Raw genomic sequence first — 27,544 nt, forward strand, 5'->3', positions numbered from 1 at the left:
ATGCATTCAAATTCAATAGGCTTCATCCATCTTGCTGTCTCTTTCTCTCACAGTCCTGGAGGCTAATGTGCAGGATCAGGATGTCTGAGCATTAGTTCCTCCTGAGGATTTCCTCTTTGGCTTGTAGACAGCCATCTTTTCCATCTGTCCTCACAGGGTCATCCCTCTGTGTGTGTCCCGTATTGCTATCCTTACAAGACACCTCTGTACTGACTGGCTTTGGTTGATAGCAAAGGATGCCTTGTTTCTGCAGACCTGGAGCTCTGTAATCCTCCTTGCACCTCCACTGTCTCCAGAAGTAGGCAAATGAGGAAGGGAAGGAGGGAGGGAGTAGGGAGGAGAGGGGATTGGGCTCCAGGACTTCATGGATGGCATGGAGAATGGTCTAATATAAGTAAGACACCCAGGGTATACGATTCCATATAATAAGAGATGCTTCCCCTTCATCCCTACATCCTAAGGATTAGAGCTCCTGTAATGAGCCCAGTGCAGAAACTTCCCAGAAACACTTGCTAGAAATCATCAAAGACAAATATGGCACTATTGTCTTCTGATCTTTCTTTCTCATGAGTCACTGAAGTATGTCTCCCTGAAACCATTGTCTGATGGATTCTTCTCATTCATATTCATGTGTCTGCTTTGACAAATTCCTTTTTCCAGATACACACAGCATGCATGCTCCATAATTGAAAATTTAGAAAATAGAGAAAGGCAAAGGAATTTGGCAGTATCTAATCTGGGAAACAAGGTTGAAAACCTGGAATTGAATGTATGATAGAAAGAGTTATGAGAGTTGGGAGACAAGGACTATAGTGCAGTCTCCACTATATCCAGCTACGGTGATTCTGCCAGCAGCTTAGATAACAAAATAGTTACCAGGAAACATGATAGGCAGACTGCTTTGGGTTTCTGTTCTCAACACTACCAATTTATGGATGCTTGGCTTGGAGTAAGTTTCAGTTTTTTACGTTCCCCATCTGTAAGTGAATAATGGTAATAACAGTTACATCTCAATGATTTGGTGAATATGGGCTACCATTACTATCTTACACATGGTCTAGTCTTTCTATCTGTACCTCATGTCACATGCAATCTTTTTGTGAGCAACACACGTCCAATGCTGTTAACTTAGCAACATCAGGTGTCATTTGGAACCTCAACCTTTCGATGTCTAAAACAGAATGAAAAAAAAATCTCTACACACCTCTATCACAGCCAGTAGGACCAATGCCTGTTCCCTGTTTATCCCATTAAACCTGAGCAATGAATAACAGAGAAAAGTGACCTCTTTCTCCTTTATCCCTGAGATCTAGTCAATCATCAGTTTATGTTGACTGCCTCCTTCCTTTTCTTTAATACATCGATTCTGTCATCTTCAATGCCACTCCCTAAATCTGCCTCATCAACACTTTTGCCTGGGCAACTATCATGTTATCCATTTGGTCTTTCTATATACATCCCTGCCCCACGTTCCCACTGTGGCCAGAACAGCTTCTTGTTAAATTCTTTATTTGGACGATCCACTCTTGTATTAAAGGTCTTCAGTTGTCTACCACAATGTACTTCGGGAAAAGCACATTTGTAATGAGTTCTACAAAGCAGTCTGGAAGCTGCGTGGCCCTCATGCCCATCCCATAAGCTCTCTCTTGATCCCTCCAGGCTGGTCACCCTGGATCCCTTTCCATTTCTGGAACAACTCATTCTTCCTGTGACTTCAGGGGACTGAAACTAATCCTTACTTACCATGTTTTTACCTGGCTTACTTCTCATTCTCTGAGTTACAGAAGGACAAAAAAAAAAAGCCATTTCCTTAGGAGGAGCCCTCTGCTGTGACTCGACTAGGTTAAGTCTTTCCATGATCATTTTGGGGGTTTTATCTCCTCAATTATAATTATTTTCATGTAGGTTTGTACATCCATGATTAGCATTATTCATACTAGCCCAGAGGTGGAAGCAGCCCAGTAGTCCACAGGGGACTTGATTCCACACTCAGGAAGGTGGTCCAAGGAGAGGAGCCCCTTGGAGCCAGGATATCCAGGCTGGATTCTCAGTAGTGGCTCCTCAAAACAAATCCCTCTTAATACAGTCCAAGGAGATTGAAAATAATAAAATACATATGAAAATAAAACAATGAAACCTGCTGCAATGGGTTTTAGGAAAGGGGAAGAGGGAAGGAGCAGTGATGGAGGGGGTGAGGTAGACTGGAATACAGTATACAAATGTGTGCAAGCCAAGTCTGGCTGGTTTGTGCCCTTAATCCTAGCTACTCAGAAGGCTGAGATCTGGGGATTGTGTTTCAAAGCCAGCCAGAGAAGGGAAGTCCATGAGATTCTCATCTCCAAATGAACCAGCAAAAAGCCAGAGATGAAGTGGTAAGGTGGTAGAGTGCTAGCTCTGAATGAGAAAGCTAAAGGAGAGTATGAGACCCTGAATTCAAGCCCCAGTAGCCACACACACACACACACACACACACACACTCACACAAATGTAGAAATGTGACAGTGAAATCTCCCCTCTCCTCCCTGAGGGACCTCCACATGCAAAATACCCTAGCCCTGGGGCTGGAGGTGTGGCTCCATAGTAGGGCACTTGCTGGCTAGGCCTTGGTTCTATCCCCAGGACCAGGGAGTTTGAGAAAACAGACACACTTCCCTACTTCCCTTGGGGTCTATGTCCCCAGTCAAGAGGCCCCCAAGAGATGCTCTGAGGTTCATGTGGGCCTCGTCCTGCAGGCCTCCCCTCTCTATCTACCTGGTCTCCCAGGGTCAAAGCAGATGACACTGGAAGATTGTGGGCCCCTGTACTGCGTGTCCACATGTCCACAGGTGCTCGCCCCTATTCCTCTCAACCCCTCCCTACTCCCAGCAACCTCACCAGGAAGCCACTACTGGAATGAATCACCACATGAGAATCGCTTCCCCAGGATCTTAGCCTTGAAGGGTAGATGTCCAAGCTGGGATCTAGCCCTGGGCTGGCTACCTCTGAAGTCACAGTCCTAACCCTACCCTGGACTGTTCAAGCCAAGGGGACCGCAGCTGATAGCCCCAGGGGCCAGGTGTTGGTGTGACAGTGTGACACCCAGCCTTCCTGGAAACCACCCCTCCCTCCCTGGAACCTCTCCATCTGCCACAGAGCACCAAGCAGGATGCACAACTGCAACCTTCCAAAGCAAGGGACTTTCCAAGCTCCTGCTCTTGCTGCTTTCTGTTCTGATGTTCCCAGGAAGAGGGGGTGCAGGCCGATGAGTGTACCCCAACAATATGTAGCGGAAACAGAAAAAGAAGCACCGGGAGGATTCTGTTACATGTCCATGAGCTCTGTGTGTGTGTGTGTGTGTGTGTGTGTGTGTGTGTGTGTCTGTGTGTGTATGTGTGTGTGTTGGCACTAGGACTAAAACTCAGGATCTGGACATTATTCCTTAGCTTTTCCACACTAAGCTAGCACTCTTCAGCTTGAGCCACAGCTCCACTTCTGGCTTTTTGCTGGTTGACTAGAAATAATAGTCTCCTGGATTTTCCTGCCCCAACTGGCTTTGAAACCATTATCCTCAGATCTCAGCCTCCTGCGTAGCTAGGATTACAGGCATGAAATACCAGTGCCCAGCTGAGCTCCACGTATTTAGACATGGTTTCAACTTCTATCTCCTTCTCTGTCTTCCCACCCTGGTCCCTCTGATAACTCACCTCCGGAACCCTATCACTGCAAATATAATGCAAGACAAAGCCCAGGTCTCAGCATCTGATGGGTATCTCCCAACTACATACCCCTTGTTCAACGTGTCAGCTCTCCCTGCAGCTCTGCCTCTTCTTCAGTCTCAAACCAAATCACCACTCCCCATTGAAAGCATTTGCTAGGTTTAGTAGCTGGGAGCTCTGACTCCAACTCATCATCTGTATCATCCGGCTAGGTGTGAGTTGTTGAGTCTTTAGTCCCTTCCTTTCTGTCTCCTATATTCTCCTTGTTCTTGTAGATTCTTCCTCTCCTTCCCTTCCTGTCCCTACCTTCCCAGTAGTCTTCAAACATGTTGAAAGCATTTCTATCTTTAAAAACGTGACCCTCCCTATTCTCCCTCAGCTCCTGGTCTTCTCTCCCCAGCCCTTCTCTCCTGGGCTTCCTGGGAGAGTGGTCCTCCCTGGCTGTCTACGCATCTCCTCCCTCCTCCCCCTAGACCTGCTGTGACATTGATTGGCTCATCATTTCATTCCACTGCTCTCTCCACAAAAGGCCTATCCCATACCAACTCCAAGCAGCACTCTGCTTCTTTCTCTTCATCTATCTGACTTTTTACTCCACTCACCCCACCCCCTCGCCTTGAAGTCCCACCCCTTACTCCCTGGGACACGAGGATTTATTCTTTGTTCTTATTCTTATCTGATAGCTGCTGCTTGATCTTTTTGGATGGACTCTCCATCTGTCCAGTAACATCTGTTTGGATATCTCTACCTTTAATCTCCTTCTCTTCCTCCAACATGCCAAGCTGACCTCCACCATCATGTGATGAGTGACCCCCTTATACATTGGTGATCCCTAAGTCCCTATTCCAAAACTTACTATTCCTCTCACTTTTTATACAGGTACTGTCCATGGAACTTGCTGTGATGATTTTTAGAAATGCCTTAAAAACTGCTGTCCAGGAGCTGGGAAGGTGGCTCAGTGGTAGAGAGCTTGCCTTGCATGCCTGAGGCCCTGGGTTCGATTCCTCAGCACCACATAAGCAAAAAGAAAAAAAAAAAAAGCGGGAAGTGGCGCTGTAGCTCAAGTGGTAGAGTGCTAGCCTTGAGCTGAAGAGCTGAGGGACAGCGTCCAGGCCCAGAGTTCAGGCCCCACGACCAGACCCAAAAAAAAAAAAAAACTGCTGTCCAGTCTGGTAGGCACCAGCCACATGTGGTTATTGGACACCCGAAACTTGGTTACTGAGGAACTAAATTCTAGATGAATTTACATGTAATTAATTTACTGGCCACCTAACTTACTGACTGCTACACTGGACACACAGTTCTAAACATCTGTCACCAACTGTCTGTGGACACCTGACTAGATGCCTCCAGTTCCTCAAGTCCCCACTAGAATATTCACCAGAACTTTCCTTTCCACTAACACTGAGGGTGACAATATTGTTTAGAGGGCTTTGAACTCAGGATCTCATACTTGCTAGACAATTCCTCTCCAGCCCTTTTCTGCTTTAGTTATTTTTCAGACAGTGTTTCACATTTTTTTTTATTAGGACTGAGCTTGGAACTGAGATCCTCCCACCCACGATTCCTATACAGACGTGATGACAGGTGCTCTCCACAATGCCTGGCTTGTGTTGAGATTGAGCCATAATAAACTTTTGTACAGGCTAACCTGGACTGCCATCCTCCTGATCTTCATCTGACAGATAGGTAGGATTACAAGTGTGCACCATAGCACCCAGTACTTAGCATACATTGTTCTAAAGGGCTGGTGTTATAGGTTGAACTGAGTCTGCTTCTAAAAAAAATGTACTGAAGTCCTAACACTCAGTACCTCAGAAAGTAGCCTTGTTTGGAGTTAGGGTCTTTACAGAGGTAATAAAGTAGGAATGACGTGAGCTCTGACCCAATTAGTACTTATAAATATGGGAAATGTGGGCAGAGAAACTGAGAGAAGAAATTACGAGGGCCTAGGGAGAAGATGGCCGGGTGAATGGAGCTGCGTCAAAACTCTTGACAGGCCGGGCGCTGGTGGCTCACGCCTGTAATCCTAGCTACTCAGGAGGCTGAGATCTGAGGATCGAGGTTCAAAGCCAGCCCGGGCAAGACAGACCGTGAGACTCTTATCTCCAATAAACCACCAGAAAACCGGAAGTGGTGCTGTAGCTCAAGTGGTAGAGCGCTCGCCTTGAGCTGAAGAGCTGAGGGACAACGCCCAGGCCCAGAGTTCAAGCCCCACGACCGACAAAAAAAAAAAAAAACTCTTGACAGGTTCCAGAACTTGGAACAGGCAAAGGGAGCTCCTTCCTTTTAGCCATCAGAGAACAGCCCCACCTCCACCTTCAGGTTAGACTTCCAGCCTGTTCAACTGTGACACAACACAGGGCGTAAGCCACCCTGTTTTTGATGCTTTGTTATGGTAGCTCTGTGTCTCTGTGTCATGCAACTGGGGGGGGGGGGTTGACTTTGACCCTGAGAATGGCTTTAGCACCGACTTGCTGGCAGGCTGAGGCCTTGGAACCCTGAGGGAATGTGGAATCCTTCTGGGGCTTCATTAGGAACTTGGAACCCATCCTGGTCTTCATCATTGAAACTCATGCCTTCTGCCGGGTGCTGTTGGCTTACGCCAGTCCTCGCTACTCAGGAACTGAGATCTAAGGATCATAAATCAGAGCCTGAGCAGAGAAGTCCATGAGACTTGTATCTCCAGTCAACCAGCAGAAACAACCAGAAGTAGATGTGTGGCTCAAGTGGTAGAATGCCATTTGGGGCAGAAAAGTCAAGCAAGAAGAAGAGGCCCTGAGTTCTACCTCCAGTATCAACACACACATACCACCACCACCACCACCACCACCACCAACAACAACAACAACCTTGTACTTCATTTGCACCTAATGACCCCATCCCAGGCTTCATATGCTGGAGAATGAATGGGGGAAATTCTGCTCAGCTAAGGCACTAGGCTTCTCAGAAGAGTTTGGGGTTTATATGAGCCTGGCAAAGCTTCTGTGCCCATTCACACGGGCCAGCTCCTGGGACATCTGTGGTCTCGTTCTTAAAACAACCAAGTAAAGTTTCAGGATGTTCTGGTGGGCTCTGCCACCCATTTCCCAAGGCTGACTCACGCTCCGTGGATAGCAGCCGGCTGGGATGCGACAGCCTCTGCTTTCTTCTCCTTTCTTCTGAGTTTCCAGGAAGCACTTGGAACAGGATGTAAGAGCAGCACTTTCCATCCAGCCCTCACATCCTGCTTCCAGATGCAAGCAGCAGTGTAGGCACGAGGACAGCACTTAAGGGACTGTGACCACAACGTCCCAATTTGAAAAACCGGAGTCTAGTAACTTCCATATGAGACCCCTGCATGGTCCTCCTCTCCTTCCTCCCAGGATAATCAAAAATGACTGAACTGATCAGTTGCATTTTATCAGTCTTTACTAACAACAATTTGGAGTGCAGGGTTCCCTGTTACATTTAGTCCTTATGATGTAGGGTTCTGCTCCTAATAAGTCCTTAACCAAAGTTAAGTAGATTAAATTTGGGACGATTATTTGGGACAAAAATCTCTCTCTGTAGATCAGGATGGCCTTGAACTCATGACTCTCCTATCTTAGCTTCCTGAGTGCTGGGATTACAGACCCTTCTACACTGGTCCTTGGACTTCCCAGCTTAATACAACAATAAGTATTACCTCACATAGTTCCTGTGAGGCTAGAACTTAAGAAGAGTAAACCACATCATGATTCTAGCAGAGAATCTCTCAGGAGGAAAGATATACTTTTGTCTGAGACTTGCCAAGAGCTTGTCTGGTGTCTGTTTTGAAGTGGCTCACTCACTTGGCTGTCATATTGGTGCTGGCTGTGGACAACGAGTCTCCAATAGAGGGCTGGTTGAGTATCCTCACAGCATGGCTGACACTTTCTTCCCTAGAAAATGACAGAAGACGGGCACCGGTGGCTCACACCTATAATGCTAGCTAATCACGAAGCTGAGATCTGAGAATCGCAGTTCAAAGCCAGCCTGGGCAAGGAAAGTCCATGAGACTCTTATCTCCAATAAACCACCAGAAAACCAGAAGCGGTGCTATGGATCAAGTGGTAGAGTGCTTCCTTGAGCTGAAGAGCTGAGGGACAGCGCCCAGGCCCAGAGTTCAAGTCCCATAACTGACAGAAAAAAAAAAGAAGAAGATATAGGAGAATGCAAGGCAGAAGTTGTAATGTCTTTTAAGACCTACCCTCAAAAATCACTTGCTGAGGTAAAAGCTCAAGTGGTGGAGCATCTGCCTAGCAAGAGCAAGACTGAGTTCAAATCCCACCACAAACAAGTCAAGAGTCACTTGATTATCCAGCTTGGTTCCATCCATTTGGGGAAGACTACCCAAGGAAATGAACACCAGGAGCAGAGGCTCATGGGAGTGGGGGGCATCCTGGAGGCTTGCCACCACAGTGCTAAATTGCTGGGTATGCTCGAATCATTCTTAGGTAGATCTTCAGGCTAAACTTTATGATTTCTCCTTCCGACAGTGGTATGTGACAAGAAAGGAGAACAGTAATTTCACAACCAGAAGGTAAGAAAGACATGGAGAAAGAACCAGGAAATCGGTACAGGGATGACCAGAACCTGTGTGAGGAACAGAATAGGGTAGCTGAACATCAGGAAGGGAAAAATGTTTGTAAGTGACCAAGGCGGCAGGAGCTGCTCAAGGAAGGCCCAGAAAGCCAAGTAAACAAGTGTGAATGAGCTAGAGCAACAAGTAAATGTCAAGGGCCCTAAGCTTTGGCTAAAAGCATGTTCAAAATTCCTGCAGGCTTGTTTGATGTGGGGGATTGGAGGCTGAGTAATAGAGTTGAGGGGTGTGAAGACATTCTCCTGGAAGGGACACTGGCTTCCCCAGGCTGCTGGGGTCAAGGCAATACCAGGAAATGGACTTTAATAGCTTCCTTCTATCTGGGTAGGAAGCTCCAGTTGATAAGAAGTTGGAATGGAGTCTCCCCAAAGGAAGCGTTGGAGTGGGAGATAGTCTGTGTTTATACAGCCTGCCTGGGGATGTCTACAGTTTACACACGCGCTGTATCCTCAGGCCAGGCTGAAGATAGAACCGCCTGACCTAGAAAAGCCCAAGTCTGGGCCCTGTGCCCAGCCAGCGCCAGGAGGAAGCTTCTGCCCAGACCCACCCAGCCTCTCTGAGACGCAGGGCTTCTGGGAGTGTGTGTGGGGTGGGGGTGGGGGGATGCTCTGCACATGGCACACAGTTGTAGAAGAGCCACAACACTGGCTTGAGGATGCTGGGTGGAGAACTACCTGCTTGGTTCTTTATGATCAGACAAGGGGCTTGTGTTTGCACGTGCTATGCCTCAGCTTCAATCCACAGCACTTCCAACAAAGGAAGGGAAAGTGGGAAGGAGGGGTGAGAAGGAAGAGAGAGAGAAAGAGACAGAGAGATAGAGAGACAGAGACAGAGGGAAAAAAAAGAAGAAAAGAAGAAAAAAGTTTTATCCTTGTGGTTTTAGGCCATTCTGGGTCAAAAGTTCTCAAGACTCCACCTCAATAAAAAGCTGGGTACAATGGCATCATTCTAGGTATGTGGAAGTATAAACAGGAGGATTGCAAAGCTGAGATCTGAAGATCATAGTTCAAATCAGCCTGAACAGGAATGTCTATGATATTTCAAATGACCACCAGAAAGCCACTGGACTGTGGCTCCAGTGGTAGAGTACCAGCTTTGAGTGAGGAACTAAGGGACGGTGTCCAGGCCTCGAATTCAAGCCCCAATACTGGCTCACGTGCCCATGCACACATGCACACATGCACACACGCACACACGCACGCACACACACACACACACACACACACACACACACACACACACACACACACACACACACACACACACACACACACACACACACAGGATTGCAGTCCAGGGTTATCCAGGAAGATAGCCAGAGCTCAGAGGACAATGGACGCCATCAATGTCCCATCTGTATCCCATGCTTCCTTGTCTCCTAGGCTGCTCAGGATGGTCTCATTGTCTCAGCTCAGGGCGGCTTGTCCCTGCCCCTATTGTTTTCAGGGTGACAGAGTACAGCAGCACAGTGGGAGCCCATTGGCCAACCCACCACACCCACTATGAACGCAACTTTTCTCCTTGGTACTTCCCACACCTAGCAGCTCAGACATGGCTCTGAAAGTCTTGCCATTGCTGTGGTGGGGCTCAGGCCCCAGCTTTGCCAGCAGCCCCCAGACACTCCTGATTGGGACCATGTGTGCATTGAGATGGGAACACATGGGCTCAGGGCAGGGAGCCAAGAGGGTGAGAGCTATTGGCCTGGATTTGCCTGACAAGTGACGCTCTCCCCAGGGAAGAAGTTAGGAGTAAGAAAGAGAAAGCCAGCCAGGGAGCAGAGAGGGCTTTCTACCAGGCCCTTTCCCCTTGATTTTGGAGAACAAAGGACTTCTGCTCCAGCTCCAGCCCAGACTGCCCACCTCAGAGTTCCCCAGAATGAAGGAGTGTCTCTCACAATCTCAAACTCAGAGCAAAGTCTAGGGTGGCCCATGATTCAGAGGGTGGGGCTGGAGTTAAAATTTACTTTGGGATTAAAACAAATAAAAATAAAAAAAATCTACTGACTCCCGGCCTGGGTTCAGCTGTCTGCGCCTTGGGGGAGTCATTGCCTAGCCAGCAAAACTTCCTGGGTTCCTTAAACCTTTCCATGTCAAACCCATCCCCAGGCATGCAGCTCCAGAGGCTGCCGGGGCCTTCTTCCTCCACCTCCCCTTTCTAAAGACAGTGTCTGGTTCTAAGTCCCGTCATGGACTTTTGTCTTTATACAACCTCCAGAAGGATCTATGCCAGGTGCTATCTCTATATACCTGAGCCCTCCTCCTCCATCCTCCATCTCTGGTGTCTCTCCTCATTCCAATCTCTCCTGGACACTAGTACCATGCAAATTCACTTGAAACAATGCACTTGACACCAATTCCTGCTCAAAAGTAATTCCAGTGCTTCCTATCCAGGGACAGAGTACAATCTCAGCATCGTAACTCAGGATACAAAGTCTTCTCTGTCAGACTCCACCCTCCCTCTTCAGCCCCGGCGAGTCGGCTCTAAGCAAACTGGCTTCCACATGGTCCCATGCTCTTGCCAGGCACTCCTTGGCTCTGTCTATTCCACCTGCCTGGCTGCATATTAACGACCTAAAGTCTTGTCCCAGGAAATGACCTCTGGTTCCATCTAACTAATGAGCCATGGCTAGAGTAACTGAGGAATTTTGCATTTTCTTTCATGTTATTAATTTCTTTAACTTCAAGACATACTTATCTTGCTCATTAGAAAACAGATGTTTGGAACTTGGTTTTTGTGAATCGTGTGTTTGTGTGTGTGTGTGTGTGTGTGTGTGTGTGTGTATGCACACGGATGCATGCTAGTCCTGGGACTTGAATTCAGGGCCTGGGCACCATCTCTGAGCTTTTTTACTCAAGACTAGTGCTCTCCCACTGAGCCACAGGTCCATTTCTGGCTTCTTGGTGGTTAATTGGAGATGAGTTTCACAGATTTGCCTGCTGGGCTGACTTTGAACCGTAATCCTCAGATCTCAGCCTCCTGAGTAGCTAGGATTCCAGGTGTGTGATTCAATGGCCCCTGCCCCATTTTTTTTTTTTTTGGTCGGTCGTGGGGCTTGAACTCTGGGCCTGAGTGCTGTCCCTCAGCTCTTCAGCTCAAGGCGAGCACGCTACCACTTGAGCCACAGCGCCACTTCTGGTTTTCTGGTGGTTTATTGGAGATAGGAGTCTCATGGTCTTTCCTGCCTGGGCTGGCTTTGAACCGAGATCCTCAGATCTCAGCCTCCTGAGTAGCTAGGATTACAGGCATGAGCCACCAGCACCCGGCTCCATTTTTAAAATTTTTATGCACACTAATATCATTTAACATTTTTCTTTTGCTACTGGAGATTGAATTTAAGGCCTTGAACTTGCTAGTTAAGTGTTTTACCTGTTGAGCCATGTCCCTTGGTCTTTTTTTCTTTTTTGTTGTCATATGTGCTAAATTTCATTTTCTTTTTTTTTTTGTTTTTTGGGGTCTGGTCGTGGGGCCTGAACTCTGGGCCTGGGCACTGTCCCTCAGCTCTTCAGCTCAAGGCTAGCATTCTACCACTTGAGCCACAGCGCCACTTCCGGCTTATGTGGTGCTAGGAATCGAACCCAGGGCCTCGAGCATGCAAGGCAAGTGCTCTACCACTGAGCCACCCTAAATTTTATTTTCTAAGCAACAAAAACAAAAACAAAAACTGGAAGTGGAGCTATGTTCAAGAGGTAGAGCATGATCTTTGAGCAAAAAAGCTCAGGGACTCCTGGTGCTGGTGGCTCATGCCTGTAATCCTAGCTACTCAGAATGCCTGCTCGGCCATCTTGAAAGCATTCTATGCCTACTTTCCAGATAAGAAAATGAAGACTATGCCCTTAAATGTACCAGGCCAATGTCTCTGCCTGAGCTTCGGATCTCCTTAGGCTCTCTTCAGAGCTGAGACTTTGGGAACAGTCACTCATGTGCCTATCTTACTCTCCTTGTTATGAGGTCCTTACCACCAGAAACAGATCTGACTGCAGAGTGTGAATGAACTTGAAGGAGAAAGTGAAGAATAAGCAACCAGTGGAAGGGCTTAGGAAAGATCCAGGGAAAACATTCTGGCAAGGACAATAACTCTTAAGCTTCCTTAGGGATTGTAAAGACACCTAGTTGCTCCTTCCTCTAATAGTCTAAAATGAACCTTTCCATGTATGGGCCAAGCACATGTGTCCTATAATCTGGTGCTCATGACAACTTTGTACATAGCCATCTTCCCATTTTCCACTTAAGAAAGGGAAGACTGGGGCTGGGAAGTTGGCTCAGTGGTAGAGCACTTGGCTTGCATGCATGAGGCCCTGGGTTCGATTCCTCAGCACCACATAAGAAAAAAGAAAAAAACCAGAAGTGGCGCTGTGGCTCAAGTGGTATTGTGCTAGCCTTGTGCTGAAGAGCTGAGGGACAGCGCCCAGGCCCAGAGTTCAGGCCCCACGACCGAACCCAAAAAAATAAAAAAAGAAAGGGAAAACTGGGGCTGGGAAGGTGGCTCAGTGGTAGAGCGCTTGCCTTGCATGCATGAGGCCCTGGGTTAGATTCCTCAGCACCACATATGTGGAAAAAGCTGGAAGTGGGGCTGTGGCTCAAGTGTTAGAGCACGAGCCTTGAAGCGCGAGCCTTGATCTGAAGAGCTAAAGGAAAGTGCCCACGTAGAGAGTTCAGGCCCCACAACTGGCAAAAAAAGAAAAGAAAAGAAAGGGAAGACTTAGATCTATTAGTTGAGTTTCCACCCAAGTTCTTGCCACTGTTCTACATTTCTTCTCTGGAAGACAAAATGCAGAACAGACAATACAGTCTGAGTTACTCTGGTTTAGAAAGAATAGTGGATCACCTCTCTTACCTAAGGGACCTTTCCCTATCACAGCTCAAGAAGTCACAGGTGCAAGGTTGCCACACCCACATCCAGCCACTTCCTTTGGCTTTTATTTCCTCCTCTCGAATTCCTGTTGAGGAGAAAGCCAGTAAGTGAAGCAGGCAAGGCAGCCTGGCTACAAGGCCTGTGTCCCAGGTCCCTCTGCTGCCATTCTGACTCAGCAGTTGCTGTCTTTCTCTGAGTCCTATCATGAGCTCACCTCTCTTTTCCTCAGCAGCTGACATGGGAGGTTGGAGAAAGTAGGTGACATTATTTGTTGTAGGAAGCAGTCTGCCATCCGCTGACTAAAATCATATGGACCAGCCCCCTGGATGAGCCCTAACTGCCAATGGTACACTGGTCAGCAGTAAGCTGATGCCTTCTGGGGTTTTGTAGAGGCAAAGGGCCAGCTCTGTAGGCAGTGACATGTGACGGAACCTGCCAGCCAGCCTGGTATATGGGTACTGGGAAGTATGAGGTCTAAGCCTACTAATCCAGTGTCCTAAGGGAAAGATAACAATGACCACTGGGTTGGAAACAGAGGATTCTGGTATGCAGAAATACCTGGAGATTGCAGACTTGATCTTCCTTAGAGAAAGAGAACCTCTGGTAAAGGATCCTTGCTTGTGTCTGGCAAGTGGCATTTATAGGAAAGAAAGCATTAAAAATATCTCCTATCTCGAACTGTGTGGTACACCTGTTTTCCCAACATTTGGGACAAGGCAGGAAGATCATGAGTTTTAGGCCAGTGTGGGGTACACAGCAAGACCATACCTGCAACAATTAAAATAAAAAATAAGCAAATGAGTAAATGTAAGGAAAAATAACCAAGAGGCCGTGAGCAGGGTTTCTGAGATTCTTAGAATGAATCTCAAGATCCACAGGCAAGGCCTGGCACAGGTGGCTCCATTCCTATAATCCTAACTCCTCAGGAGGCTGAGATCTGAGGATTACAATTTGAAGTCAACCCAGGCAGGAACATCCATGAGACTCTCATCTCCAATTAATCATCAAAAAAGCTGGAAATGGAGCTTTGGCTTAATTGGTTAAACAGACAACAAAACAAAATGAAAGATTAGGGCCAATGCCCAGACCCCTGAGTTCAAGCCCCAGGACTAGCATCAAAAAGAAAAAAAATTTCAGGCAAAGCCTTTGTGTGCAATGTTACATGGACAGAAAGGCCTGGGGATTAGTCTGATAGAGCACAAACCTAGGCACAAGCATTTCCAGGAGCTCTTGTATGAGTCTTTGAAACTGTATAGGTTTCTGATCTGGGATGAGCCAAGGTCTCAGCTGGTCATCAGTAGTTCACAGATCTTTTACAGAGGCTGAGAAAAATACAACCAGTAATTAAAGTCATGTTTTCCATTATTAACAACAACAAACAAAGCCACCCACCATCCAACTCCACATGTCTAGTTTCATATGAAACTTTCCACAAGAGGAGTTTATTCTGGTCAGGGCAACATCAGATTTCATTACAAAAAAAGTTTCCTTTTTAGGTTGAACTCGAATGAAATAATTATGTGGGATTGACATAGCAGGTAAATACAGCCATAAGTAGGATTCCATTTTTTAAAAATATAATTTCTCCATTGGCCACCTGGAACATCTTACAAGCAGCGCTGAGCTCCAAAGCATGGAACATCTTACTCTATTCAGCCTAACAGCTGCGCAGCTTCAAAATGGCAGGCAGCCTGGAAGGATCTGGAAAAAACAGACCAACTAAGCAACAAACAAAACTACTGGACTTCATGGTACCTTGAGGCCAAGTACAGTTAGCGTTTGATCTTCTGTTTGAGCTCACACACCAGGCATTCTAGACACTATGACTAGTTTAGGAATATCAGGAAGAGCAGTGTAATGAGACAACATCCAGAGCTTTGAGTCCAGTTGGCCACTGTGATTGAAAGAAGGAGGGAAGGGAGGAAGAGAGAGAGGAGAAAGAGAGGGAGAGAAGAGAGAGAGAAGAGAGAAGGAAGGAAGAGGTTTAAGCATCTCTTCCCAGTCAGCTTCTTGTCTGGCCAATAAGATGGAGGCTAATGCTGGGTGTTCCTACTAGGCTATTGTTAGCAGTGTAGTGAATGAGATAAAGTAGGTCAGAGTGCTTTGAGGCATTTAAAACATCACCCATATGTAAGAGGGCCATGTTCTGGAGAGCTTGGGAATTCCCTTCCTTTCCGGCTAGGGAAAAGGGAAGTGGAAGAAATCTTGCCTGCTGGAGCTGTGAGAAGATTAGAATCCATTTATTCTCTATAGAGGGTTAGACACAAGAGAGTTGTGTAATGAAAGTGCTGGATATGTCATCATCTTTATTAGAAAATGAACCCAAGGTTTAACTATCCTGTAATGTGACTGTGTTTTAAATAAACAGCATCTAAATGGGTGTAGTGAGTAGTTACCTTGGCAACCAAAGCATTTATTTAAATTATATTTCCCATCATTAAAAAAAAATTTTTTTAACTCTTCTTTGGAACTGTTCCTGAAGCCTCTGGCACATTCTTCTGACTAAGTCTGAGGGTGACACATTTTTTTGTCCTTTGTGGATAATCCTGATTTTCTGTAAACAGCCTAAAGTTATTTGGCTCTGAGATTGGCCAACAATCGAAATAATACCATTTTTTAAAATTAAAAATAAACCATGACTATAAAATAGGAGCATCTTTCTTTCAGTTTCCAAGAGATGAATTACAAGTTGATTCCAAGAACGGCAGTATTATCAGAAAGGGTTTATTCCCTCCTAAGGTGTAAAGAGGAGAAAAATCATTTAGAAGTGCATTTCATTTTTAGTCCCATTGTTCAAGACTGCCCCCTAAACTTTCAGCTTCCAAAAAGGATGCTAAAACTGATCTGGGTTTCCTGTCTTTTTAACACAGCTGGGGGTGGGGTGGGGTTTCTAAATTCTCTATTTGCATATGGCTCAACTGTGCAGATGTTTCCAATGAACTGACATCTGGATCTATTGGCAACTTAGAATCCAGAAGATTTGATTCAAATCAGGACTCAATACAATCTTTAAAAATTTCAAAATATTTTCTTCACTGATGAAACAATGTATCTAAAGATTAAAATATCATCAACATCATTATACTGTAAACTGAAACAGCTTCTAGAGTAGATTAGCTTCTGGCATGAATAATTAAACTTGTCCCTGTTATTAAAAAAAAATAATGGCAGTTTTTTCAGTACTTCTTTTGGTGAGGGAGAGTGTATGTGTTGGTCCTGGGGTTTGAACTCAGGGCTTGGATAGTGTCCCTTAGTTTTTTTGCTGAAGACTGGTGTTCTACCTCTTGGGCTAAAGCTCTATTTCAAGTGTTTTGGTAGTTAATTAGACAGGAAAGTCTCAGATTTTTCTGCCTTGACTGGCTTTGAAGCATGATCCTCAGATCTTAGCCTCCTGAGTAGGTAGGATCACAGGTTTGAGCCACCAGAGCCCTGTTCCAGTACTGGGGTTTGAATACAGGGTCTCGTGCTTGCTAGGCAGGTGCTCTAGCACTGTGCCACTTTTATTCACTAAACATTACACACTTTAACCTTCAAGGTTAAATGGAACATATATTTTCCTTAATTCATTTTTTTAATTCTGTTTTGTTTTCTATTTTTGTCAGTCAGTCATGGGGCTTGAACTGAGGGCCTGGGAGTGTCCCTGAGCTCTTTTACTCAGCCTAGTGCTCTACCACTTTGAGCCATAACGTCACTTCCAGTTTTTGGGTGTTAGCTGAAGAGCCTCACAAGGGCTAGCTTTGAACCGGGATCCTCAGATCTCAGCCTCCTGAGTAGCTAGAACCACAGGCGTGAGCCACTGGCATCTGGCTCATTTGTTTTTTTTTTTACTGTGGCAAATTCATACAGCATCATTTCGACCATTTCATAGCATGCAATCTAGTCGCATTCACTAGTGTTCCACATTCAACACCATTTATCTACTTTCCAAACTGCTCATCACCACAAAAGGAAACCTTGTACCCATTAAAGTCACACACACACACACACACTCTCCAGTCCCTGACAACACTTTTTTCTTGTTTGTTTCTGTAGATTCAGTTACTCTGGACATTTAATCTCAGAAAAACTATACATTATGTGGCCTTCTTTTTTCATTTAGTGTATTCTCAAAGTGGATTGGCAACATATATCAGGACTTCATTTCTTTCTGTGACTGAATAATTCCATCACATAGCTATATCACATTTCCTTTAACCATTCATTGACTTAGAAGCCTCTGAGCTGCTTTTACCTTTGACTATTCTAAGTCGTGTTGCCATCAACACAAGTGGGCAAGTTTTTGTTTGGATACCTGTTTTCAATGACTTGGGGGTATGTACGTAGAAGTGGGATTGCTGCTTTTTAAAAAATCCTCACCCCCTCTTTAAAAAAAAACAACAACTACTATTAGTTATATGAGGGAGGAGTTCTATTGAAACATTTCCACATGTTTACAACATATTTCAATCAATCTCACCCTTTCTATCACTCTTGCTTCTCTCCTTCTCCCCTTCTTAATACCATTTCAACAGCTTTCACTGAACCTCTTCATACTGTTTTTATGTTCTATGTTAACTTCTTGAGGAACCACTGAATCTTGACACATTCTCATACTTACATTTTCTTTCTCCCTCCTCTTCCCCTCCAAGATCTTACTATATAACTAACGCTGGCCTTGAACTCCCCAACCTCCACCCTCAGCTTCCAGAGCACTGGGATAATCATTGTGTACCACCACACCTAGCTGGCTCATTTTCATGCTCATATTTTACAAGGTGTCTTGGTCATCAGTTAGAAGATACAGGGCTAACCAAACACCCAGGCTGGGCTCCAGGTGGTCTCTTTTTCGGCAACAACTGATTAAAAGATTCAGGCTCTCTCTGAGCCAAGCTTGTTCCAAGGCAAGGCTCCACACAGGCCTTTGAACAGTTTCTCTGCTGCTTTACATGTCACAACACGAACTGGCTGGGCAGGAATAACTTCCTGCCTCCTGGGCTTCCTTGCTTTTCCTTTATGCTGCACAGATTTCAGGAAAAAGATGTTAACTAGCCTAACTTAAGAGGCTTCTCTCCTCTGACTTTACTGAAAAGTCAGATGAGCAACTGGAGTCAATGTAGGACAGAGCTTTGTCCTAGGCAGAAGCTGGTCCTTTCATGGTCTAAGAACAAGGCCTGCATAACTCTGATACACAATGGAGAGAGCTTCCATCCAGGCTAGACCTTTACCATACATGTGACCTGACAGCACGGCCTAGTGGTCCTGACCCTGGCAACTCACAGATGCAGGATGATGCCATCCCACTCTGTATAGACTGTCTACTTCACCGGGGCCTGGCCAGCACAGCAGGAGATAATCCAACTATAGTGACTGTTTATAGATTGTTTACTGCAACCATTGCATTGAGTCATGAGGCCTCTCAGTCAGGAACCCAAGCCCAGACAGTAACTGATTTACAGTACTGAGTTTGCTCTGATTTTTAAGTTAAACTTGTCTATATGCCTTCCACAGTGCAGACCCAAACTCTGTTGACATAAGGAAGTTATTGAGCCACAGAAGCCCAAACCAAGGAGCATGATGTTGCACTGAGAAACCCAGACAAATACTAAATACTAAGAAGGACAAAAAGCCGGGTGCCAGTAGCTTATGCTTGTAATCCTAACTGAGATCTGAGGATGGCTGTTTGAAGCCAGCCAATGAGACTCTTACTGTCTAAACTACTCAGAACAAGGCAGAAGTGGCACTGTGGCTCAAGTGGTAGAGCACTATCTTTGAGCACAAAGAGGCTCAGGGACAGCACCTAGTCCCCGAGTTCAACATTAATTAGTTGGATGCTAGTGGCTCCTGCCTGTAATCCTATTCAAGAGGCTGAGGTCTGAGGATCTCAGTTCAAAGCAGACACGGCAAAGTCCACTGAGACTCTTATTCCCAATTATCCACACACACACCATGTGGCTCAAGTAGTAGAGTGCTAATCTGGAACAACAACAAAAACAGAAAAATTAAAAACTGAGGGATAGTGTGAGGTCCTGAGTTCAAGTCCCAACACCACACACACACACGAATGCCAACGTTGGTTTTCTGAGGTCTTTGCTACACAGCCAGGTTGCCAACTCGGCCGTGGCTTTTCTCCTGGGAGCCCTGGCAGGTGCCCTGGCCCAACTCTACTGTTAGAACAGTGAACAACGAAGCCCCTGGCTGGGCAGGAACACTAAGATGTGCCTTTTGCAAATCCCGGTCCGCGGGCTTCTGTTTCCTTGCTGGGAGTGTCGGGTTTCGGGGGGATCTTGCCATGACCTCAGCCCCCCGCCCCGCTTCCCGCGATTCCGGGGGAGACCCACCCAGGGCGCCGCGGCTCCCTCCACGGCGGCCGGGCACCGCCTCGCGCGCGCCCCGGGCGAACGCCAGCACCGGAGCCCCGACGGGGGTCGACAGTGACTGGGGGAGGGGGGAGGCCGGGGGAAAGGGGGAACTCCGCCCCCCGACCTTCCGACCTCGGAGGTCAAGGGTGTCACCTGAAGAGAACGCGCCGGAACCTTGCAGGCTGTCCGCTCGCGCCTGCAGGTGAAATAACTTCCCCGGGCGGATGTCACCGGCCCCGGGCACGTGGAGGTGACAGCCGGCGGCGGGAGCACCCGAGGGAGAAAGGGCGACCCCCGCCCCCCAGCGCCCCAGGCCGGAGCCCAGGCGCGCGCCCTGCGCGTCACCGCGCGCGGTAAAAAGGAAACAGAAAGCCTGGCTCCGCGGGCGCGCGCCGGGCCCGAGTCACGTGACCGCCGTGCGGCTACTCCCCGCAGGGCGCGCGCCCGGCCGCAGGCACGCGAGCCAGGGAGCGAGCGCGTGATCCGCCGGCCAGGGTGTGTGTGGGGGGGGGGGGCCGGGGAGACAGCGGTGAGCGCGGCACTCGCGGTGTACGCGCGCGTCCCCGCGAGGCAGCGTGCGCGCCCCCGCCTCCGGGGCCACCGCCCCTCCCGGGCCCGCCCTCTCCTCCTTCCCTCCCTCTCTCCCTCCCTCCCTCCCTCCCCCCTGCCCCCCACGGCTGGCTCGGCCCGCCCTGCCCGGCCCGCCCTGCGAGTCAGTTCGTGGTTCCCTCCCTCCCTCCCCGGGCGCGCTCGGGCCGCCGGCTGCGCTCCCCGCCCTCGAGCCGCGGAGCCGGAGCCGCCCGGCGCGGGAGGAGGCGGAGGCGGTGGTGGAGCCGCAGGGGCCCGCCGAGGCGGCGGCGGCGGCGGCAAGATGGCGGACTTCCTGCCGTCGCGGTCCGTGCTGTCCGTGTGCTTCCCGGGCTGCGTGCTGACGAGCGGCGAGGCCGAGCAGCAGCGCAAGTCCAAGGAGATCGACAAATGCCTGTCGCGGGAGAAGACCTACGTGAAGCGGCTGGTGAAGATCCTGCTGCTGGGCGCGGGCGAGAGCGGCAAGTCCACCTTCCTGAAGCAGATGCGGATCATCCACGGCCAGGACTTCGACCAGCGCGCGCGCGAGGAGTTCCGCCCCACCATCTACAGCAACGTGATCAAAGGTGCGGGCGGGCGTGCGCGCGCGGGCCGGGCCGCGGGGCCCCGGGGCGGCGGGACCCCGGCCGGCGGCGGCGGCGGCGGCGGGCGCGGGGCCGGGCACCGCCCTCCTCGCCGCCCGGTCCCCGGCCGGCGCGCGGACCTCGCCCAGCCGGGAGGTGGACCGGCGGGAAGGGGGCGCGCCCGGGGTCCCTCCCGCCGCCACGGGCCTCGGCTTCCCCCCCCGCCCCCATCCCACGGGGAAGTGAGGCGAGCCGGGAGTCGGGGGGTGCGGGTGACCTTTCCTTGTCCTCCTCGCTGCTGACCGGTCTCTTCTCCGACTCGGATCCCCCCCCTTCCACCCTCCCCCCCACACCAGCAGGTCCCTCCCCACCCCGAGTCGTCAGGTTGCCCGGCTTCCTTGGGCCGCTAGCTGGGCAAAGGGGGATAGGGGGGGGGGGGTTCTGGAAGCGTCTGAGTAGAGGCAGCTCGTGTCAAGGGCGTGGGGTGACAGCCCTGGTGTCCTTTGCGGGGGGGGGGGCGGCCAGGGATGTGAGCTTGGGGGTGACTCCGGGGAAGAGCTGCCCCGCCGTGAATCTAAAACAAGCCCCATCCCGCGGGATCTTTCGCCCCAGTGTAACAGGATGTTTGCCCGTAGGCGCCGCTTCACCCCGCGGGGCAAACGGGGCACCCCTGCGGGCTCCACGGAGCGAGGCGGTGCCCTCCTGGATCCCTCGGTGCAGGTGGCGGCGGCGGCGCGTCAGGTTTGGGCTGGAGAATGGCAGCTGCTCTTGTGTGACAGACCCGTGTGGTTTCTAAGTGAAAAGTACCCCGGCTCTTTATTGCTGGGCCTTCCAAAGAATCGGTGGTGGTTTTGATTTGTGTTGTTTTTTTTTTTTTTTTTTTTTTAAGTTGTAGCCTTTTGAAGAAGCAGCAGCAACTCTCCTCTGTAGGTTACGTCCCTGTCAACCCTGTTTGATCTAGGAGTAATGCTGTAACGTGCAGGTCTTTTCAGATTGTTCGGTCTATAGGGGTTCACACGTAGGAAGTACCTAGGCCACGGGGCTGGTACAGTTTTTTCCTTCCAGGGCTTGGGGAGGAGGGAGGCAGAGTGGGGCCAAGGCAGTCAGGGGAACTCACCGCTCACTTCTAGCTCCTAGCCCTGGGATCCCTGCAGTTAAACTGTCAGAGACGGTTCTGTTTATCCTGCCTTCATGTTTAGCACAAAACTAATTAAGGTCTCTTTCACGGCCTCCGATTGTGCCTTGCCAGGCCTTAATTTAATGTACCTTTGTTATCCCCATGCAGTTGAACTTGAGGGAATTATGTTAATGAATAGTCAACCTGCTAACTGTGAGCCAGGTAAGCAGCTGGTTCTTAATGCACACGGTGTCCTGAGTGTGACCCTGGAGCATCGTGGTGAGGTGTGCTAAGTCACTGGGCATTCATTTTTCTCAGTTGGCGTGATCAGAAAGTTGACAGCTAAGATAGACCAAATTGACTGCCAAGATAGACCAAAGGTAGTAGTTTAGTGATAGAAATACTAAGTTTGAACTAATCTTTGTTATGCTGAACAGTGTGTGTGTGTGAGTGTGTGTGTGTGTGTGAGTGTGTGTGTGTGTGTGTGTGTGTGTTCTCCCCAGTTGGGTCTCTCCCTTTTAGGGAAATCTAAAGCTGGCCTACAACTTAGACGGATTTGAAGGTTGCACTGGGAGAACCATTTGAGTTTTGATGTGTTGCTGGAAAGACTTGTTGTGATTAGGCTGCTGAGGGACCCAATTAAATGTGGTTACAATTTGTGCCTTTTAGTGTCCCAAGTAAGTGTCTTTCAGACAGGTGCATACAAGCCTTGGGTGACGCCCTTGTCTTCAGTTCCTGGACTTTGGGCTCCGTAGCATAGTAGCATAATCTCTTCCTTCTTGAGCTTGGTTTGACCACCTTTACCCCAGAAATCATTTTACAAATTGCAGCATGTTAAAGTCCTTCAGAGAGAGCAATGAGTTAATAGTGTTTGCTTTTTTAAGGCTCTAGTTTTAAGATGATAAACAATTTTTTAAAAACTGTCCTTATGTAGTTGTACAAAGGAGTTTCAATTCAGTATGTCAGTTGTAAGTCTGATAACTTTTTTTTTAATCCTGAGAAGATACAGGTTGTTTTGAAGAGGTGGGCTGGACTACTTGAAACTTTAATAAAAGTAATACTGGAATAAAAGCTATTCTGTCTAAGCTGGGCACTGGTAGCTCATACCTGTAATCCTAGCTAATAAGGTGACTGATATCTGAGGATTGCCATTCAAAGCCAGATTGGACAGGAAAGTCCAGGGACTTTTATCTCCAATAAACTTCCAAAAAGTCAGAAGTAGAGCTGTGGCTCAAGTGGTAGAGTGTTAGCGTTGAACCTTTTTTTAAAAAAGCTGAGGGACAGCACCTAGGCCCTGAATTCAAGCCAGGACCGATATACATACACACATGTGCGTGCATGCACACACATACACACATACACACTCATTCTAACATTCAAGAATGTGTCTAACAATTACACCTTTTTTCTTCTTTTTAAACAAAGGTATGAGGGTGCTGGTAGATGCCCGAGAGAAGCTTCATATTCCTTGGGGAGATACTGAAAACCAGCTCCATGGAGACAAGCTGATGGCATTTGACACCCGGGCCCCCATGGCTGCCCAAGGAATGGTGGAAACCCGAGTGTTTTTGCAGTATCTTCCTGCAATAAGAGCCTTGTGGGCGGACAGTGGCATACAGAATGCCTATGACCGGCGTCGTGAATTCCAGCTGGTAAGACATTTGCACTTGTGGTTTGATTCTAATGGCATTTTAATAATATCTGACTTAGCACGCTTTTTTTCACTGACTTCTGTAATATAAAATGTATCTGTCCAAAATTTTAGCCTCAGCTACTTGGATTACTATGTGAGCCAAGGTAAACTGGATTTAATGAAGCTACTATGTTGGTCATTTTTTTCCTTTTTTGAAAGTAAGATCATGATAGTTTTCTTAGGCACTTTCTTTTTATTTTGCTCCCTTTTTGAAGTTAAGTTTCTTCCACTCATAGCAATAATAATCTTTTTAAAAAGTGTTATCTTTAGCCGGGCATCAGTGGCTAACGCCTGCAATCCTAGCTACTCAGGAGGCTGAGATCTGAGGATCACCGTTCAAATCCAGCCTGGGCAGGAAAGTCTGAGAGACTCTTTATCTCCAATAAACCACTAGAAAACCAGAAGTGGCGCTGTGGCTCAAGCAGTAAAGCACTCACCTTGAGCTGAAGAGCACAGGGACAGTGCCCAGGCCAAGAGTTCAAACCCCACAACAGACAAAAAAAAAAAGTTATCTTTTATTCTTGGAATAAGAGTTTAGCAAGTGAACCTAGTTATTCAAGTGTATTATTATTAATTAGCTTATAGAGGTAATCCGATGTAAGGATAAATCTTGAACAATGAATGTGCTTTTTGTGCTGTTTTTGTATTTTGTGTGTTTAAAGGCACCTTAGCACATTTCATGAAAGGTTCCTTTAAAAATTATTTTTTGTACTTCTATTTCAGATGAGAACAGAATTTATATTATATTTCTTTTTCCTCCTACCTGTAAAATACCTAGTAGCTGCTGAATAAAGGGTAGAAAAGAAAGTATCCCATACAAGATTAAAAATACAGAAATGAACCAGGCATGGTGGCTCATGCCTGTAATTCCAGTTACTTGGGAGGTTGAGGCCAGAGGATCATGCCTTCTAGGCTAACCTGGTCTACATAGTAAGAAAGACATTGACTCATAAAAGGGAAATAGAAAAGATAACAAAAATAACAATTGAGGCAGATTTTTTTTTTTGGGGGGGGGTCCGGTCGTGGGGCCTGAACTCTGGGCCTGGGCGCTGTCCCTCAGCTCTTCAGCTCAAGGCTAGCACTCTACCACTTGAGCCACAGCACCACTTCCGGCTTTTTTCTTTTTACTTATGTGGTGCTGAGGAATCGAACCCAGCGCCTCATGCATGCAAGGCAAGCATTCTTACCACTGAGCCACCTTCCCAGCCCCGAGGCAGATTTTTTTTTAACCAAATGTTTTATTTAGTTATGAATGCTTTGGTGGGTTTTACTTGCTGAAGACAAGAAAGATTCCAGCAGTGATAGCAATTAGACCATATATGCAGTTTGGAGGTAGTTCAGGTCAGAAGTGTTTTATATAACATGATTTAAATAAAGTGACAGTTAAAGTAAAGCTGCTTAGGAAGTTGTTTAATAATTACCCCAACCTTAAAGGGAGCCACATTGATGGGTGTGGCTACACAAGGAGGTACAGCAGCAGTCTTTGCTGTTAGAAGCAGTCTTAGCTATTCTAGAATAGTGTTTCTAGAACAGTGTTTAAGATATATTTTTTTATAAAAACTGATACCTTTATTTTACCCTTAGTGACCACTGATTGTGTGCTATCTTGTTCAGTTTCTTTTGAGTATGTATCTTTTCAAATAATTTAGTTTCAGAAAGACAAAGACTGTCTCACTGCTGAGTAGTTTGTATATTGAAAATTACAAATTTAACTGAACAAAGAACCTTCATCCAGTTCCCAGATCTCTGGTTAGTTTTTGACCTTGGGTGACTATGGTTATTTTTGTAGATCTGTTTGCATGAGTTCCTTCACAGAGCCTTTCTCATCTCCCTTCTTTTAAGTGCTTCTTACTCACCTCCTTAGTTCCCTTTCTCAACAGACTACACTTTCCACTCTGTGTTTTCTCAGGCTGTTATTAGTCTTTCCAAGGTCAGGGAAGAAACAGCCTTCTGAAATAAATATCCAGCACATATTGAATGAATAAATGAAGGACTGTGTACCTGAAAGTTTTCTGGCAAAGTTCTGTATTTGCCCTATGCGCCATCTAATTGATGTTGGGCTTCTGATGTGTTTTGAATTTGGACTTTTACCTCTTTGTCTCATGTTGAAGCTCATGTTTATCATCCTTAGAAAAGATGCCTACAGGGCTGAGAAGATGGCTCAATGGTAGAGCGCTTGCCTTGCATGCCTGAGGCCCTGGGTTCGATTCCTCAGCACCACATAAGCAAAAAGAAAAAAGCTGGAAATGGCGCTGTGGCTCAAGTGGTAGAGTATTAGCCTTGAGCTGAAGAGCTGAGGGACAGTGCCCAGGCCCAGAGTTCAGGCCCCACGACCGGACCCAAAAAAAAAAAAAAAGAAGAAAAGATGCCTACATGTTTCTTTTTCATTAAAAGCAAATAGGCAAAGCCACTCAGCATGAGGACCTCTGAGTATTTGACTTGAGCCAGTTAATGCTTCAAGAGCAAAAAAGTTCCCAAAGACAGGTTTCAGAAATAGTTTTGTTTTTGTTTTTTTTTTTTTCTGGTAAAAAGTAGAGAAATAGGGCTGGGAAGGTGGCTCAGTGGTAGAGCGCTTGCCTTGCATGCATGAGGCCCTGGGTTCAATTCCTCAGGAAAAAAAAAAAGCCGGAAGTGGCACTGTGGCTCAAGTGGTAGAGTGTTAGCCTTGAGCTGAAGAGCTGAGGGACAGTGCTCAGGCCCAGAGTTCAGGCCCACAACCAGACCCCCCCGCCAAAAAAAAAAGTAGAGAAATACAAGAATAAAGGAACAGTTGAGATCTAATTTTAAACTGTAGTGTCCTCAGAATTGTTAACCTGACATTTGTTGAGTACTTGGTTATTCTGTGGGATTAATGATGCTCTGTGGTAGTTGGTATAGTGTTGGGCACTTTTCTTATTTAAATTTTCCTATCGTGAGTTTTCTGCACAATGGAAATTCTTAAGTCCTATCCTTTCTCAAAATCTATTCTCTTCTTTCTTCCATATATTGTCCTTGTCTTCTTGTTCAAACATAGAATGGAGTTGCTCAGAAAGCTTTGATTGGTTCTCTGTTCCCCTAGAGTGTACCTGTTGGTGTGAGTCAAGGCAATAGCTATCTTACTTCTGATGCCCACAGTACATTTCCTAAGGCCTCTGGACATACCCTCTAACCTGTCCATCTCCATCTGCCCTCGTCTCTGGTGCTGTAGCTCTCCTTATTACTCTTCACAGAATGGTCATACTTGCTTATTCTTTTGTTGTTGTGGTGGTGGTAGTGTGGATCTCACTATGTAATCCTGGCTGGCTTCAAACTGGTGATCCCCCATCCCCTGAGATTATAGAGATTACAGATGTGTATCACCACATTTTAATGTAACTAATGGTGGTCCACTGACACCTGGCATCAGATTAACTGGAATGCTTGTTTAGCCCATATGCCATCATGGGAGACTCTGGTTCAAGAATTGCATGAGACCAGTGATGTGTATTTTTGGCAAGCTGCATATGTGATCTGGATGAATTTGTTCCTGGCACATTGACCTCTCCCCTAGTGCCTTAGGCCCATGTCTGATTAGATGCTTTCCCACTCCTCCAGGCTAGAGTACATCCCTAGCCTGTGATCTCCTGAGTGTGCTGTATGTAACTCACAGGCTCTGTGTTGCTTCAGGTTTACGCATTGCAGTGGCTCCTCACTGGCATATAAGCTCTGTGGTATGGCCTCATTCGTTGTTTGCATCCCCTAGCATGGGGCTCAACACTTAACTTTCTGTTAGACATCTTAAGTGTGAAGAGTCTACTGAATAAAAAGTGAAATGTTTTATATTACATTAAGTTACTTCTGGACAATAGAAATTATTTCTATATGCCAGTTTATGAATTTTGAAGGAAATGAAAAAAATCTGAATTATGTAAGTCACAATTTTTTTGGCCTTTTTACGTTTAAGAATTATTTCTGAAATTTCTTAGGTAGTTTTGTTTGAATTTTTGAGACAGAGTTTCGGTTTGTAGCCACGCTTCTGCCTGAGCCTCACAGATACTGTGATTATATGCATAGACCACCATACCCAGTTATTTTTGCTACATTTGGATAGAAAAAAATAAAGAGAGAATGGGAGGA

General features: G+C 47.0%; 1 protein-coding gene and 1 long non-coding RNA gene across 4 annotated transcripts in view; one reads left to right on the plus strand and one right to left on the minus strand.

Annotated features, from left to right (window-relative positions):
* The window catches only part of LOC138807403 (uncharacterized), a 41,019-nt gene extending 20,391 nt beyond the window's left edge, over window positions 1-20,628 (minus strand). Inside the window, exons 1-4 of one of the 3 annotated variants that reach the window (XR_011366139.1) lie at window positions 20,492-20,628; window positions 14,355-14,472; window positions 13,709-13,918; window positions 13,133-13,235 (exon numbers count right to left, since the gene is read on the minus strand). This is a non-coding gene — a long non-coding RNA (uncharacterized lncRNA). Of the gene's footprint in view, window positions 1-13,132; window positions 13,236-13,708; window positions 13,919-14,354; window positions 14,473-19,641; window positions 19,817-20,491 lie in introns of those variants that run through there. The other 2 variants (XR_011366140.1, XR_011366141.1) reach the window with 2 other exon arrangements.
* The window catches only part of Gna13 (G protein subunit alpha 13), a 41,938-nt gene continuing 34,604 nt past the window's right edge, over window positions 20,211-27,544 (plus strand). Inside the window, exons 1-2 of the mRNA XM_069993138.1 lie at window positions 20,211-20,642; window positions 23,182-23,408. Of these exons, the coding sequence (XP_069849239.1) occupies window positions 20,360-20,642; window positions 23,182-23,408 (510 nt within the window). The 5' untranslated portion in view covers window positions 20,211-20,359. The remainder of the gene's footprint in view (window positions 20,643-23,181; window positions 23,409-27,544) is intronic.

This window comes from Dipodomys merriami, unplaced genomic scaffold, assembly GCF_024711535.1.
Source record: "Dipodomys merriami isolate MVZ:Mamm:240054 unplaced genomic scaffold, mDipMer1.0.p SCAF_42, whole genome shotgun sequence".
In the NCBI taxonomy this organism is placed as follows: domain Eukaryota; kingdom Metazoa; phylum Chordata; class Mammalia; order Rodentia; family Heteromyidae; genus Dipodomys; species Dipodomys merriami.